Consider the following 13543-nt stretch of genomic DNA (forward strand, 5'->3'; position numbering starts at 1 on the left):
CTACCTGACTGGTTTTAGAATTCTTAAGTTCACAGTATTTATTTTTTCAACTTGTGTACCATTTTGGATGGGGAGAGGTTGGGATTTAAGGTTGGGGAGTTTAATTTTTTTTAATTAAGAAGTTTTGTTAGAATAAAAATAGAGTTTGTTTGTTCTCAACCTCTGCTTCCCCCATCACTGAGATCTTTTTTTGGCCTGCAGACTCACACAGAGATCTCTTCTGGTATGCCTTGTTAGTGTTCTCATCTCATTTCTATTTTCTCCCCTTGCCAGACTTACATTGGTTGAGTCTCTGTTAAACTCTCCTGGATATCTGCTCTCATTTTCCTTAATGTTTTCTTTAAAAACCTCTGTGTCCTTTTCTTCTGTGTTCTTGGAGAGCCTTTCAAGTATGTTGTCTACATCACTGACTTGATTTTCTGCATGTTGGCTCTGTCCTTTCCTGGTTCCAGTGGGAATTTTCTTTCTTTGCCTGTGTTTCTTTCTTTGGTTTCCTTATACCTCCTTTTTTATGTAAATGAGTCTTCTTTCAATTCAGTTCCCTTCTCCACTTATTGATTTCATTTCACTGTTTATCTTTTTTCCTCCTTTCTTTTAGAAACAGAGGTCATATTTTCTGTAGTCTTTGAAAACATGACACAAATTTTTCTTAGTGTGATTTTGCTGAGAATTTTTAGTTATGATCATGTTCTGATATGTTTTAGAAGTTTTTATAAATACATCCTGTGATGATGCTGCTGTTACCAGCTGTTGTCTGTGTGTTCTTGATCAAAGAGAGGTCTCTCTGGCTTAGTGTTTCCTGGTAGAGTGGATATGGGAATTTTGGGGCCTCGTCACTTGGATGCTGCAGATCCTCCCCTAGAAGCTAGCTTGACCTTCCTGGCTCTGAGCTGAACTTCTTGGTCTGTTGGCTGTTTCCTTAATGTAGTTTTGATTGGACTGAGTGGGAAATGCCACCTGTTCCTACTGCCTTCTTCTCTGACCAGACGATCTGAAGCCCCTATAGCCTTCTGGATCTGAAACCGTCCATACCTTGTTGTTCCCAGAGCTTGTTCCTTCTTTATTCTTCCCGAGGACTTTGTGACCCAAGTCGTAATGATGGGAGCCTATCCCAGGATGTTGAAAGGATGCAGAAAGAGAGGTCCTCGTCGGGGTGGGTTCTAAGGCCCAGAATCAGAGGAATGTCCCGGGCTGGCTGCTCTGGTGCATGTGTGGGCAGATAGCAGGCGTGGACACCATCTTCCTTTATTCCTTTTTGGCCTTGTTCTTTGCAGTCAGACATTAAGACATGTACTGGTGACCCACAGTTTCTCAATCCAGCGCCATCTGGTGTGAGGGGCGTCCCTTCGAGAATTTGATCGGTAGTCCTAGGTTCCCGAGCTGTTGTTGTTTTATACCTGTTTGGTTTGGTGGGAAGCTGGGATGGGGAATATGACTGCTGATTAGTCTGTGTCCCTTTAAACCAGTGGAGAGTTGGAGCAGGACGGGAGGGAGGCCCACGTGGCATGCTCAGGGATCCCAGGAGAGTCAAGCTCAGGAGGCTGCTTTTAAACCATGTGAAGGTGCCGTAGTTTTCTGTGACCTGGCAGGAGTTGGGGGAGCATCTGAAGCTGCAGGTACACCATCAGCCTCAGTCGGGTTGGGCTCGCTGTGCAGGAGTGGGAGTGGGTATGGTGTCCCCATTGAAAGCTTGGGGTCTGGAGCCAGGATGCATTGGACCAAGTCTTTGGTCTCTTGTCAGATGTGGGGTCTTGGCCAAGGTCCTTAACCTCTAGGTGCCTCCTTTATGTCTTCTATAAAAAAGAGAATGAAATTACTCACCTCGTTGGGGTATTTTGGAGATTAAGTGAGTTAATACATATATAATGTTAACATATAGGGATCACGAGCAACAGTGGCTGGCACTTAGAAAATGCTGGATGAATGGTCAGCCTGCCAAGGGAAGCTGAGAAAGCTGTCCTTCGGACTGAAGAGGCCTCTCACTGGTCCATTCAGTCTCTGAAGGCCCCATTCAGTCTTAACTTAAATTGTTCCTTCTAGGAGGGACCTCCCTGTCCATCCAATTTGCAGGAGCCATTCTTCCTCACAGCACCTTTCTCTTCACCATCAGAGCCCTTTCCGTGATTCTTACTTTGTGCTCACTCATTGAAGTGCTGTGTGCCCATGAACCTGGATGGCGGTCCCTGGGTTCACCATGGTCTGCGGTGTCTCGCATGTCGACATGCATTGGAGTGTTGGTTGAATGACTTCATGAAACCATTTCTTTCTTCAGTGCTTGTTTCCGTGCTTGGCTCACCCACACGGTTGGCACCTTGCTTGCTGGGTCCTGGTGGCTTCCCGCTGGTGAGGTATAGCCAAGTGGCTAAGAACATGGTGGGGAGTCAGATAACTAGGGTTCCAATCTCGGCTAACCACCTACCGGACTGTGGGATGGAGGGGAAGTTACCTACCTTCTCTGAGCCTCAACTTCCTCACCTGTCCGTAGTGAGAATAATGCCCAGCAGAAAGCTTGGGTATAAAGGTGAAAGCTAACACTTTATAAGTTCTTAACACAGTTCCTGGAGCTTAGCATGTGCCACTAAAGGTGATTGTCATCATCCTTATTCCTAATGAGGTGGCCATCATTTGTCATCGTGGCACTGGCAATAATTACCTCAGAATGTCCCTGCCCACCAGCGGTAGACCAGCATTGGTATTAGCCGGGATCACAGAGAGAAGATGTTAATGATTTGGTTGAACTCTAAGGAATTGTTCAGGGCCTCAGATTGCTTGTCTTTTAAAAGAGAAGCTAGCAGTGCATGAGTTTTTAGTATCATTTGTGTGTTCATTAGTAACTGTGGGAGAAGGGAATTAATGAATGTGTCGATTTGGAGGGGCTGAGCTTTAGGTAGTGCCCGAGGCCTGTGCCTGGTGGGGCATCAGAAGCAGAGCTGCCAGCACCCGGGGGCCTAGCTCTCTGTTTTCAGCGCCTGTGACGAGTTAGGGGATAGTGGAGGAGGTTGGAGGAGCTTAAGGGAAAGAAAGGATTTCTAGACAGAGTGTTGCAGTCGCACGCAAGATCAGGTTCTAAATAACGTGGGCTTTTGTTATCAACAAAACAGATTAGAGCTCTGGTTCTGTTTGAGACTCTCCTGAGGAGAAGAGGAAAGGAGGGTCAGAAAACCCATCCAGGGATGCAGAGAAGGAGATTAGGCCCTAGGAGGTGGCGCATTCAGAGTCTTATGGGAGGTTCTGTTCTCCTGGAGCTCCTTGTGGGCATTGTGGTCTTTCAGAAAAGGCGGTTGTTTTTCTGAACCTGAAAAAAAAATTGTTTTCTTTAAAATGTTTTAACTGTGGAAGAAATAATGTTTATAAAAGCACTTTTGTCAACTGGCATTTCACGCATCTCAGAGCCATTTCACTCATCTTGTGGTGCTTTGTGGTGGTCAGGACACTTTACTTTCCCCCTGACACTTCAGTCCTTTCACCTCTCCCAACAGCCTTGCTGGAAGCTGCTATTATTACTGTTACTAGTTCTGCTTTACACCTGGGGACGCTGAGGCCCAGAGAGGTTGGGCGGCTTGCCCAGGGTCGTGTGGATGGAAAGTGGCGAGCTGATAGTTTCTGCCCTCGCCCTGGAAATCAGGCTACTAGGGATGGTCCTGTGAATACTGTTCATTGTTGTATTGCGTTAATTTAAGAAGGAGTGTTTAAGTAGATGGACTCTCCCTTCTTCCCAGGGAGGGGTTAAATATCCTAAAGTGGGGGGTCATATTCTGCAAGGGGTGGAAGCATTGTTTTTAGGTACCACGCAGGTTTGTATTTATTCACAGGAGGATATACAGGATTAAGTGGCCTTCCCTATAGAGTGCTAAACTCCTTTTTTTGGATATTCTCCACAACCACCCTATGAAGTAGGTGCTGTGTTCCCCTCTTGCTAGATGAGTCACCTGAGGCCTAAAGAGCTTTAGTAACTTGTTCAAGAACAAAGGACTCCATTGCAGGAGATTTAAACCAGTCTCTCTCCATAGCCTGTTCTTAAATACTATACTAAGGTCATTTTGATGTGTGTGCACCGTCCATCCATCCACCCATCTGTTCCTGAACTCACCTCTCTACTGGCCCTTTCATCCATCCCCCTACCCCCATCCATCCAGTCCTCTGCCTGTTTATAGATCTTTCCATTCACCGACCCATCCCACTCTTATCATCTGTTCATCCATCCAGCTACCCACCCACTTGCCTATCCCACTATTCACACATCTGTTCATCCATCTACCAACCATCCATTTTTCCATTCATCCATCCATCCTTCCACCCACCTACCCGCCCACCTACGTATCCATTGTGTTGGTTGGTTGTCTAATATGGTTTTCTGCTTGATCCTGGGGAAGTAGTTTCTCCATTCTGGGAGCCAAGCACATGCTTTTTGAAGCTAGAGACCTCCATGCCAACACAAATCCCTTAGCTCATATCCCTTAGACATATCTGGGCTTCCTCCTGACACTCGTAGGTTGGCCTTTTCTGGAATCTTGCTATTTCTGGCAGTGTCATGTTGCTTGTTCACTTTTCTTCTTCTCTAAACCTGCAGAGGGTTTCCCCCTTCAAAGTCCTGCATATGTGCAAAGAGCTTCAGGCTCCTCCAGAAGCACTCTTGACTTTCTGCAGCATTAATCACAAATGGATACCCAACCAGCCCCATTCCTTGATTCAAAGATTGGAAGTTGGATTAGTTTGGCATGATTTTACTTTTTCAAGCTATTATAGAGTTTGTGTGATACATCTAAAAATTATGTAATAAATCTAAAACAGATATTCCCAGAGCATTTTATAAGGAAAGAAATTTTAATAGAAATAGGCCAATTTGATTTGAGATAAATCAATTAAGGAAACAATTTAAACTGTCTGTGAAGAAGCCGTATTATAAAGAGGCAGCATGGCCTAGCTGCTTAGGTATTTATTAAGTGCAAAGCAATGGAAGTCATTTAATTATTTTGCATAGCCTCTGTTGTACATAGAACATTGGGAGGCAATCTCACTTTTCAGAGTTTTTCACTTTTTATTACAGAAAAATTTAAGCATGTAAAAATTCCAACATACAAACATAAACAGTCATATAACGAACTGCCATGTACACGTTACCCATCTTTAACAATTATCGACTATAACTGTAACCACTTCTCCCCTCTCGTATTGTTTTTCTTTTCATGAGTTTCGAGGGCATATTCCTCACTTATTACTTAATTTCATTGGGTCAAAATTCCATCCTAGAAAAATATGTAATGTTGACATTGAAATATAATAAACTGTTGACTACAGTTGTTTACTTTTTCATTGAAATTTAGCTTTTTTTTTTTTTTTTTTTGGTAGAGCATTGGGAATTTTCCGTCTTTTTTTTTTTTTTTTTTTTTGGTTAAAAAATTTCAAATCTGTAGCAAAGTCGAAAGAATAATAAATGAACTCTCACATACCTTTCACCCTGATTCACCAGTGATTAGACTTGGGGCTGGCATTTTCCATGATAGTGCTTGAAGACAGGGGAGATGTCCTTACTGTTGAAGGTACATAGACAGTAGCACGTGGCTTTGAATCCAGATATGAGTTCAGAGCTCACTTCCATCATCTCTTTGCCCTGCATTGTAGGCAGGTTGCCTCATACTTAATCCATACTTAATCCCTCATCTGTCACACAGAAGTGGTGATAATGTCCCCCTTGTAGGGTTGTGCAGGGTCCATAGTAGGCCCTCAACAGATGTTACCCATCACATTGTCTCACAGCTGCACTCGCTGTGTTGCAGCTGGGGATGCTGAATGGGGGAAATTGGGCTCTGTCGATTCAGGTCATTTTTGGTTAATACGGCAGATTTTGTAGTTCAGAGAGTTGGTACATCCTAGTAATTAAGACAGTAAATCTGGGCTGAGAGTGGTCAAATCCCAGCTCTGTCCTTACCAGCTTGGAACTCAGTTGTGTGACTTAATTTCTCTGAGCCCCATCTCCCTCACTGTAAAGTGGAGGGTAGAAAGAGTAGCTACCACATCAGGTTGAAAATGAAATAAGAGGAGAAAATGAAATGGGAGCGTCCATGCCCAGCATTTAGTACCGTGTCCGCCTCACACGTGCACAGGGGATGTTCCTCATCGTTGGTGTTGCTGTAAGGACACATTAGCACAGCGCCTGCCGTATAGATGCTCAGTGTTGCTTAGTATGAGTAAGGGTGAAAGCCCCACACCAAATGGGTCTTTGAAGCTCAATGAAAAGACTACGGGTCTTTGGTGAACGCTTGCAGTGTGATGTGACGTAAGAGTCAGCTTGGATAGGCATGTAGATGCAACCCCTGGGCACGCGTCCGGTGGTCATGGGAACCACCACGCACCTTTGGTTCCATTCAAGGATGTCCTCAGACAGACCAGCCTTCTTGAAGGCTCCTGGAAGTGTCAGGAACAGCTCGGCCCAGGGTCAGGGCAGATGCTTCTATCCTGAGGGCCTTGTGTTGCTCTAGCTGCCTGGGACTGATTTTTCCCCTCTCTCTTTCTTCCTCTCTCTCTTCTCTGATGCTCCTCTCATGTCCCAGGTGGAAAGGATCGTGGACAAGAGGAAGAACAAGAAAGGAAAATGGGAGTATCTGATCCGGTGGAAAGGCTACGGGAGCACGGAGGACACGTGGGAGCCGGAGCACCACCTCTTGCACTGTGAGGAATTCATCGACGAATTCAACGGGCTGCACCTGTCCAAGGACAAGCGGCTCAAGTCAGGGAAGCAGGCCAGTGCCTCCAAGCTCCTGCGTGACGGCCGAGGCTCGTCGGTCGAGAAACTCTCCCACAGACCCTCCGAATCGGGAAAGAGCAAAGGGACTTCCCATAAACGGAAGCGAATCAACCCATCCCTTTCCAAGCCGAAGAAAGGCTATTCAGCCAAGCTCCCTGCGGGAGGCGACAGGGCCACCAAGACGGTGTCTTACAGGACTACCCCCAGTGGTCTGCAGATAATGCCCCTGAAGAAGGCTCAGAATGGGATGGAAAATGGGGACGCTGTCTCGGAGAAGGAAGAGAGGCACTTTGGAAACGGGTCCCACCAGGCTGGCTTGGATCTGAATGAGGTCGGAGAGCAGGACCTGGGGGACTGCGACGTGACCCATGCGGCGCTGGCGGAGAACGGGCTCGGTACGTGGCTGGTCTTCCTCTCGCGTGGCAGTGGGGCTTTGTGGGCAGCCTAGGGAAAGACCTAAGACCCCCTCCCCCATCCCTGACTCTTGGCCAGGTGGTAATTCTCCCTTGGTCTCTCTCACTAGGGCCATGCGAGCCCATGCTGGTCACAGACATGTGTGCATGTGGGGGGCCCAGCCATTGATGCTTTAGCCAAGGCCTGCCACGGATCAGAAATCTCTGCACTCAAACACACCCAAGGCCATGGTAACCACTCTGCAGCCCCTGCCCTGAGGGCAGCTCAGGTCCTCACTCCCCCAGAACCAAAGACTCCTGTCCCTGGGGGACCAGTGCCATTCCAGGCAGCACACACCTCCCAGAGCCTTTGCTTTCTGTCTCAGTGTGCCCCCAGCACTGTCACCCACATCTCCTCCATCTCAGACCCACTTTGGACTTGAAATTCTCCAAACTGGTCCTTAAGCTGGAGGCTCCTGGCCCTCATCTCTGGCTGGCATGCATGACCTGGCCCCATGTCTATACGAGGTCCTACATGTTGCCCGGACCCCATCCTAGGCTCATTCTTTTGGTTTGCACCTTCTTGGTACAAACTGGAACCAAACAGTCAAGTTTATGGAGTTCCTCCCTCTTACCAAGTCCCCACAGGAAAACTTAGGAAAGAGGAGGCAAGACCCAGGTATTTAAAGCTCCTAAATCTGACATTTCCTCAGTAGTCAAAAGTGCTTCTTGACTGAGTCCTTAGTGGCCCAAGTCTTCCAGGTTATGGGTCTGTACCTGTTACCTGCCCTCCCTCGTTTCTCAGCTACCTGTGTGTCTCTGGGGTGTATTTTTCTCTTTAGCTGCCAAAGCCCTGAGCCTTGGGATGTCAGGAAATTCTGTGCAAGTGTGGACAACCTGTGCCCTACAAAGTAGGGGCATCTGATGTCTTGGAAGGAACCAGAGTGTGTATGGGGTTAGGGGTGCCGGGACACAGGTGGGACGGGCTGGAAGAGTTCCCAGAGGGATGGGGTGATGGATGCAAATGCACGTTAGAGGGATATTTATTTCAGTTCCGAGTACTCAGGGCATGCCTGGCTGGGGAGAGCCTGCCGTCTTTAGGGATCCTTGCTGGGTAATCCGAGGAATCCGCTTTGGGGTTGCTCTTTCTCCAGAGAGAGGAATTTCACCCAAACAGGATTTATTTAGCAGTCTCTGCCCCACATTGGCTCACGTTTCCATCTGGGGATCCCTGATGCTGACATGACTCTGCCTGCTAACATATGTAAAAGCTGTTTGTTTTAAAAACCCATCTCTCGGGGAGGAGTGGGCTTGTGCAAATGAGGCCTGGCACAAACATCGGTGTCTGACGTTCCTGTGACAGCTGCCGGCGGTGGAGGGATTCCCTGTCTCAGGAAGGGGAGCTTTTGAGGCTCCTTGGGTGCAGACTCAAGAAATCTGGGCATGATTGCCGGCACCCTGGCTGGTATCAGCCCCCTGCCCTGTGCAGGATGTGAGGTAGGATGGTGTGCTGATTGTAGCTGCCAGAGTGTACGGCGGAGAGAGAAGCAGATTTGGAGAAAGGTTGAGATGAGGTGCACTTCTCTTCCATGCACCTTTCTGGAGGGGGCAAGGCTGCTAGCCGTGTGCTCTCCATCCTTGGGCCTCATCAACATCCCTGGTCTGTGATCTGGTCCCCACGACTGCAGGAAGCAGGCGAAGATGAGCCTGAGGGCCTCAGTGGTGGCCCTGTTCACTTCCAGTGCTTTGCTAGACCTTTCTCATCTCTGATCTCTTGCTGGCTTCATTTTTCCCCAATTAAAAAAAATTTTTTTTTAATTGAGTTATAGTCAGTTTTAAGGTTATTCTTTCGTTTGTTTGTTTCAATGGAGGAACTGGGGATTGAACCCAGGGCCTCGTGCATGCTAAGCATGTGTTCTACCACTGAGCTACACCCTCCCCCTTCCCAACATTGAATGTTCTCTACTCCACTTGGGTCCGTGCCTGGACAGAGAGGAAGAAGCCACCTGCCTCTATTTTGTTGGGTGTTGGGTGTTCCCAAAGGGCCTTTTTGCCTAATCACATCCTTGAGGTTCTCCTGAGGCTAAGGCAGTGCTTCTCACGTTCACCTGTGTATGATTACCTGGCACTTTGTTAAAATGCAGATCTCCTAGAGTCTGAGTCACCAAGTCTGGGGTGGAGCCCAGAAGATGGGATTTTAACAGGCACCTCAGGTGGCTCTTATGCATTTTGAGACATGCTCTGTGGCAAAATGGGGTGGCAGTTATGTTTCATATCAGGTGTCAATTGAAATCAATTCAATACTTTTTTTTTGTGGCGGGGGGGAGTTCTTCCTAAGAGTTCATCACGATGCTAGGTGCTTAAAGTATTAAAAAGGTAGATAAGGACTGCTTCCTCTGAAACTGACAGTCTTCTGTCCAGTAGGTTGAGAGTGGATGTCTCTAGGTTATTGTTGAGAAGACGCCTGAGGCTGACTCACTGGAAGGAGTAACACGTATGTTACATAGATGGTACGTCTCCCCATACCTGCACTGACATCTTTTGTGGTCACTGGGGTGATAAATACCCCAACCACTGTCAGCCTTTAACACTCTAGTTAGAAATAGTGTTATATCAAGGTCTTGAGGCAATTGGGGAGAGGAAAAGACTAAGAATCCTTGCCAGAGAGATAGAGACTGAGAGGGAGACGGAGAGACCGATTTCTGGTTCTTGGAGAAGACCCAAGACAGAGGAGGTTTTGCAGTTCCAGAACTTTCTGGCAAGGGCTCAGCGGTGTAGTCAGGCAAAACAGGACTCCACTTATGTTTTCAGCCAGAGGGAAGCCTTGATGAAGTCAGTGTGCGTGCCCATGTTGAACCCTGAATGTTTTCCTCTGTCCCCTCCCCAGCCCCACCTTCTATGTCCACCTTGACCAGTGGTCCAGTTCCCAGTGGCACAAGGCTGAGGCAGCGAGGTCTTCAGCACAGGAGAGGGGCCGCATCTCTGCCTGGCAGAAGGGGCTGGGGAGATCCTGGCTATGCTGGCCCAGCATTTGCTTTGGGGGTGGGCTGTTGCTTTTTATATGATTGTAACTTCTCTTCGGTGAATTGAAGTTCTGCATACAGAAAAGCAACTTATGTAACACGTTACTCACTTGCTGCTGACTTCCCTGATCTGAGCTGTGGGAACAAGTGCTAAATTGGGGCTCCAGCGGGTGGTGCTTTGGTTTCAGGCAGCATTTTTCCCAGCAATGTGTGCGAAGTGTGTGCAGCGACTTGGTGCCGCTTTTGATTCTGATTCTTCTCCTGTAATGACAAATGGCTTCGTGGTCCGGGTACCATCTGCCTCAGTATCCCTTTGGGAGCTTGTTAAAAATGAGCTCTGCCCCAATAAAATGAATCTCAGGGGGCCAGGGTGTGGATTGTGTCTTTTAAATGCTGAGTTTTAACACCCATGGTGTCTACAGTAGCTCCTGGGGAAGCATTTGGTTGTAAGTGATGGATGGCTCATAGATCCAGAGTTACTTCTTGAATTTTAAGTTTGTAAGTGGGGATGTGATTTAGTCCTTTAAAGGTTTAAAACCTGGTGCAATTTCTTCTCCTTGCTTATGCACGCTGTGCCAGGCATCCCTCTTTCTCTCTCTCTCTGTCTCTCTCTCTGTCTCTCTCTGTCTCTCTTTTTTTTTCCCCCTGAAACAGGCCTGTTTCATCTATACAGAAAAACTGTTGGCTTAGTTAATGCCTCTTGTGGTCTGGTCTAGAACTGGTTAGCACTGTTTCATCAAAGTAGTCCAGGCTGCTAAAGTTTCATCAGCACTTTACAGATTCAGATGAACCTTTAACCTATGCAGACGTCCCTGACTAGGAGCCAGCATTTCACTCTGCACCCTGGCACAGTTCATAGATGCCCAGCGTTCTGTGAATTTCTGTGAAGCCACTGAGTTTCCACTGTGGATGCTGATCCCATGGCCCCATGTTCACATCTCTTTGAGTTTTGAGAATCGTCATCCTTGTGTCCTGATGACTGTTGTCATGGTCCGAGGACTGCATCTGAGACACTGCTCGGTTCACTGTGTTCAGAATTGTTCCTGTCATTGGATGAGTCATCCCATACACACGCACAGCATTTGCCGTCTTCTCTCCATCTTTTCAAATTATCTCAGCTTTCATCTCTCTAACGTTTGTTTATCTCTTCCTATTCACTCTTTCAGCACGATGGTCATTTTTCCTTTCGTTGATCGTAATGGAGTAACCATGTTTTAAAAGCACTTCAGAAAGAACCATGAATGTGGGAAGTGCCCTGTGACTTTCAAGAACCTTGGGCTCTCAGACATGGAGCCGACATCAGAATCCAGCAGAGGGTGTGTTAAAAAGCAGGTTACTGCACCAAGCCCCAGAGTTTCTGATTTAGGTGTGGAGGAGAACCCAAGAATCTGCATTTCTAGCGGGATCCCAGATGCTGCTGCTGGTCCAGGGACCCTGCTCTCAGAACCTCTGCTCTAGATGAATAGATACCCAGATGGTTGGGACGAGAATGACAGGTGGTGGCTGGGAGTGCCAGTGGTGGTACTGGGGAGAGTTGAAGCACTTTTGCTCTGGATGTTGAGTTTGCATTCGTGAGAATTCATAAGTTGAAAGTTTGTGAAATGAAGTTGTTAAGTTGAAACTTTTAGCACATGGGAATGTCCCTGTTAGGCCCTGGAGTTGGCAGAGTCCTTTCTGTGATCCTTGAAGCTGTCCTAAGCAGCAGCTGGTGTTATGCTACTCGTTTTTTCAGAGGAGGAGACGGAGGTTACGAGTCCCTGGGTTGGGACTAGGAGAGAAATCCAGGCTGTGGGACTCCAGACCCGGCGCCTAGATCACTGCCCTCTGGGCTCCCAGGCAGTGCAAGGCAGTTCCTCATTGCTGATAAAAATATACCCTGAGTGGGGGTGCTGCCGAGTGCTGGTGGGGCAGGAGCCGCTTCTTGGACTCCCCCTCATTGCTTATTGATGGACAGACATAGTCCCTCTAAGCCTGAGAAACTGAGTGATACTCGGGATAAAATGGTCAGTTTCCTAAAAAAAATACAACTTAACACAGTGGATTCACGGCCAACTAGAAAACTAGGCCAGAGCAATAACTCTTAAATTATTAAATCAGTCATTACAAAGCTCTCATAAAAAGTGGGAAGAAGGCACACAAGGCCCGGATGGCTTTACAGGCAAGCCTACTTAATATTCTAGAATAGAAAACCCTCTCTTACCCAAATGGTTGCAGAAAACAGAAAAAGAGAAAATGCTCCAACTCCTTTGATGAGGCCAGTATAACCTGGATTTCTAAACCAGACAAGGAGGGGAGGAGGAAGGAAAATTATAGGCCAGTTTCACTTAAGAATAGAGTGGCAGAAGTCCTGAATAACCCTCTTGGGCTCGTCACAGTTTCTTGATACCTCCTCAAAATTGTGATTGTGAGAAATTTCTCTCTCCATGCCCTGAACTTGACCCTAGTTCATGACCTTTAGACCCATCGCTGCTTCTGGAGGTGCCCAGCTTGTCCCCAGAAGAGGCCTTGTGGGAACTGGCTCAGGTCAGCCCGTGTGTCGTGGGCAGTGGCCTCCAGCCATCAAGTGAATCACAAAAAGTCCAAAGAGGGTGTCTGCTCGGGGCCTCTTGTTAACACAGGTATCAGCTTCCCTGGGCACAGCTGTTCTTTTAACACACTTCAGACACCCACTCCCAGGCCAAGAGACTTTGACCGGCCTTTTTGTCTTTTCAAAAGCAGGTCATTTTCCAGACCAATAACAATCACCAGAGCCTAAGGGGTTCTTATGTTTTGTCTTCCAAAGTGTGGCCAGTGATTGACTTGTGTGAATGAATGAACTTAAAGCCCTTTTATGTGGTCACGTGAAGACCCATCCAGCATGGCCACTGCCTCCAAGTGGAAAGTGCCAGACAGCGGTGGAAAATCTGACTGTCAGCTTGACCCACGGCAAATCCAAGGGGGAAATTGGCCCTCCTGGTTGGTTCCCCAGTCCTGGGTTTGACTTTGGCATCTAGAGCAGGCTGATGAAATCCTGATACTGACAAGACTCGGAAATCGACCAATTTCTTTCCCTGCCAGCTCAGATATTGTTTTCCTCTCTCAACTGCCTCAAAAGAAAAAAAAAAGAAAAGAGTCTTAGGAACTCTTTTCAAGTCCCATTCATCAGTGCTGGACCAAAGAGGGTGGGGAGTGGAAGTACCCCCTTCCCGGGTACAAGCTGTGAGAGATACTTTGTCTGCAGACGGTCTCAAAACAGTGGGAAAAATCAGTCTGCAGATGTTGGTGAGAAGCTACTCCTTTCCACTGGGGTGGACCCCCGGGCCCAGGGCTGCAGCTCTACCCCCAGTGTCCCTACGAAATGCCTGTCTCCATTAGTGGTTATAATAATGTGGTGTTGGCTCCTT

General features: G+C 47.5%; 1 protein-coding gene across 1 annotated transcript in view; it reads left to right on the top strand.

The window, feature by feature from the left end:
* CDYL2 (chromodomain Y like 2) overlaps nucleotides 1-13543 on the top strand; it is a 150105-nt gene that overhangs the window by 93840 nt on the left and 42722 nt on the right. Inside the window, exon 2 of the mRNA XM_031458013.2 lies at nucleotides 6552-7140. Coding sequence (XP_031313873.1) covers nucleotides 6552-7140 — 589 coding nt within the window. The remainder of the gene's footprint in view (nucleotides 1-6551; nucleotides 7141-13543) is intronic.

This window comes from Camelus dromedarius, chromosome 9 (assembly GCF_036321535.1).
Source record: "Camelus dromedarius isolate mCamDro1 chromosome 9, mCamDro1.pat, whole genome shotgun sequence".
NCBI lineage: Eukaryota > Metazoa > Chordata > Mammalia > Artiodactyla > Camelidae > Camelus > Camelus dromedarius.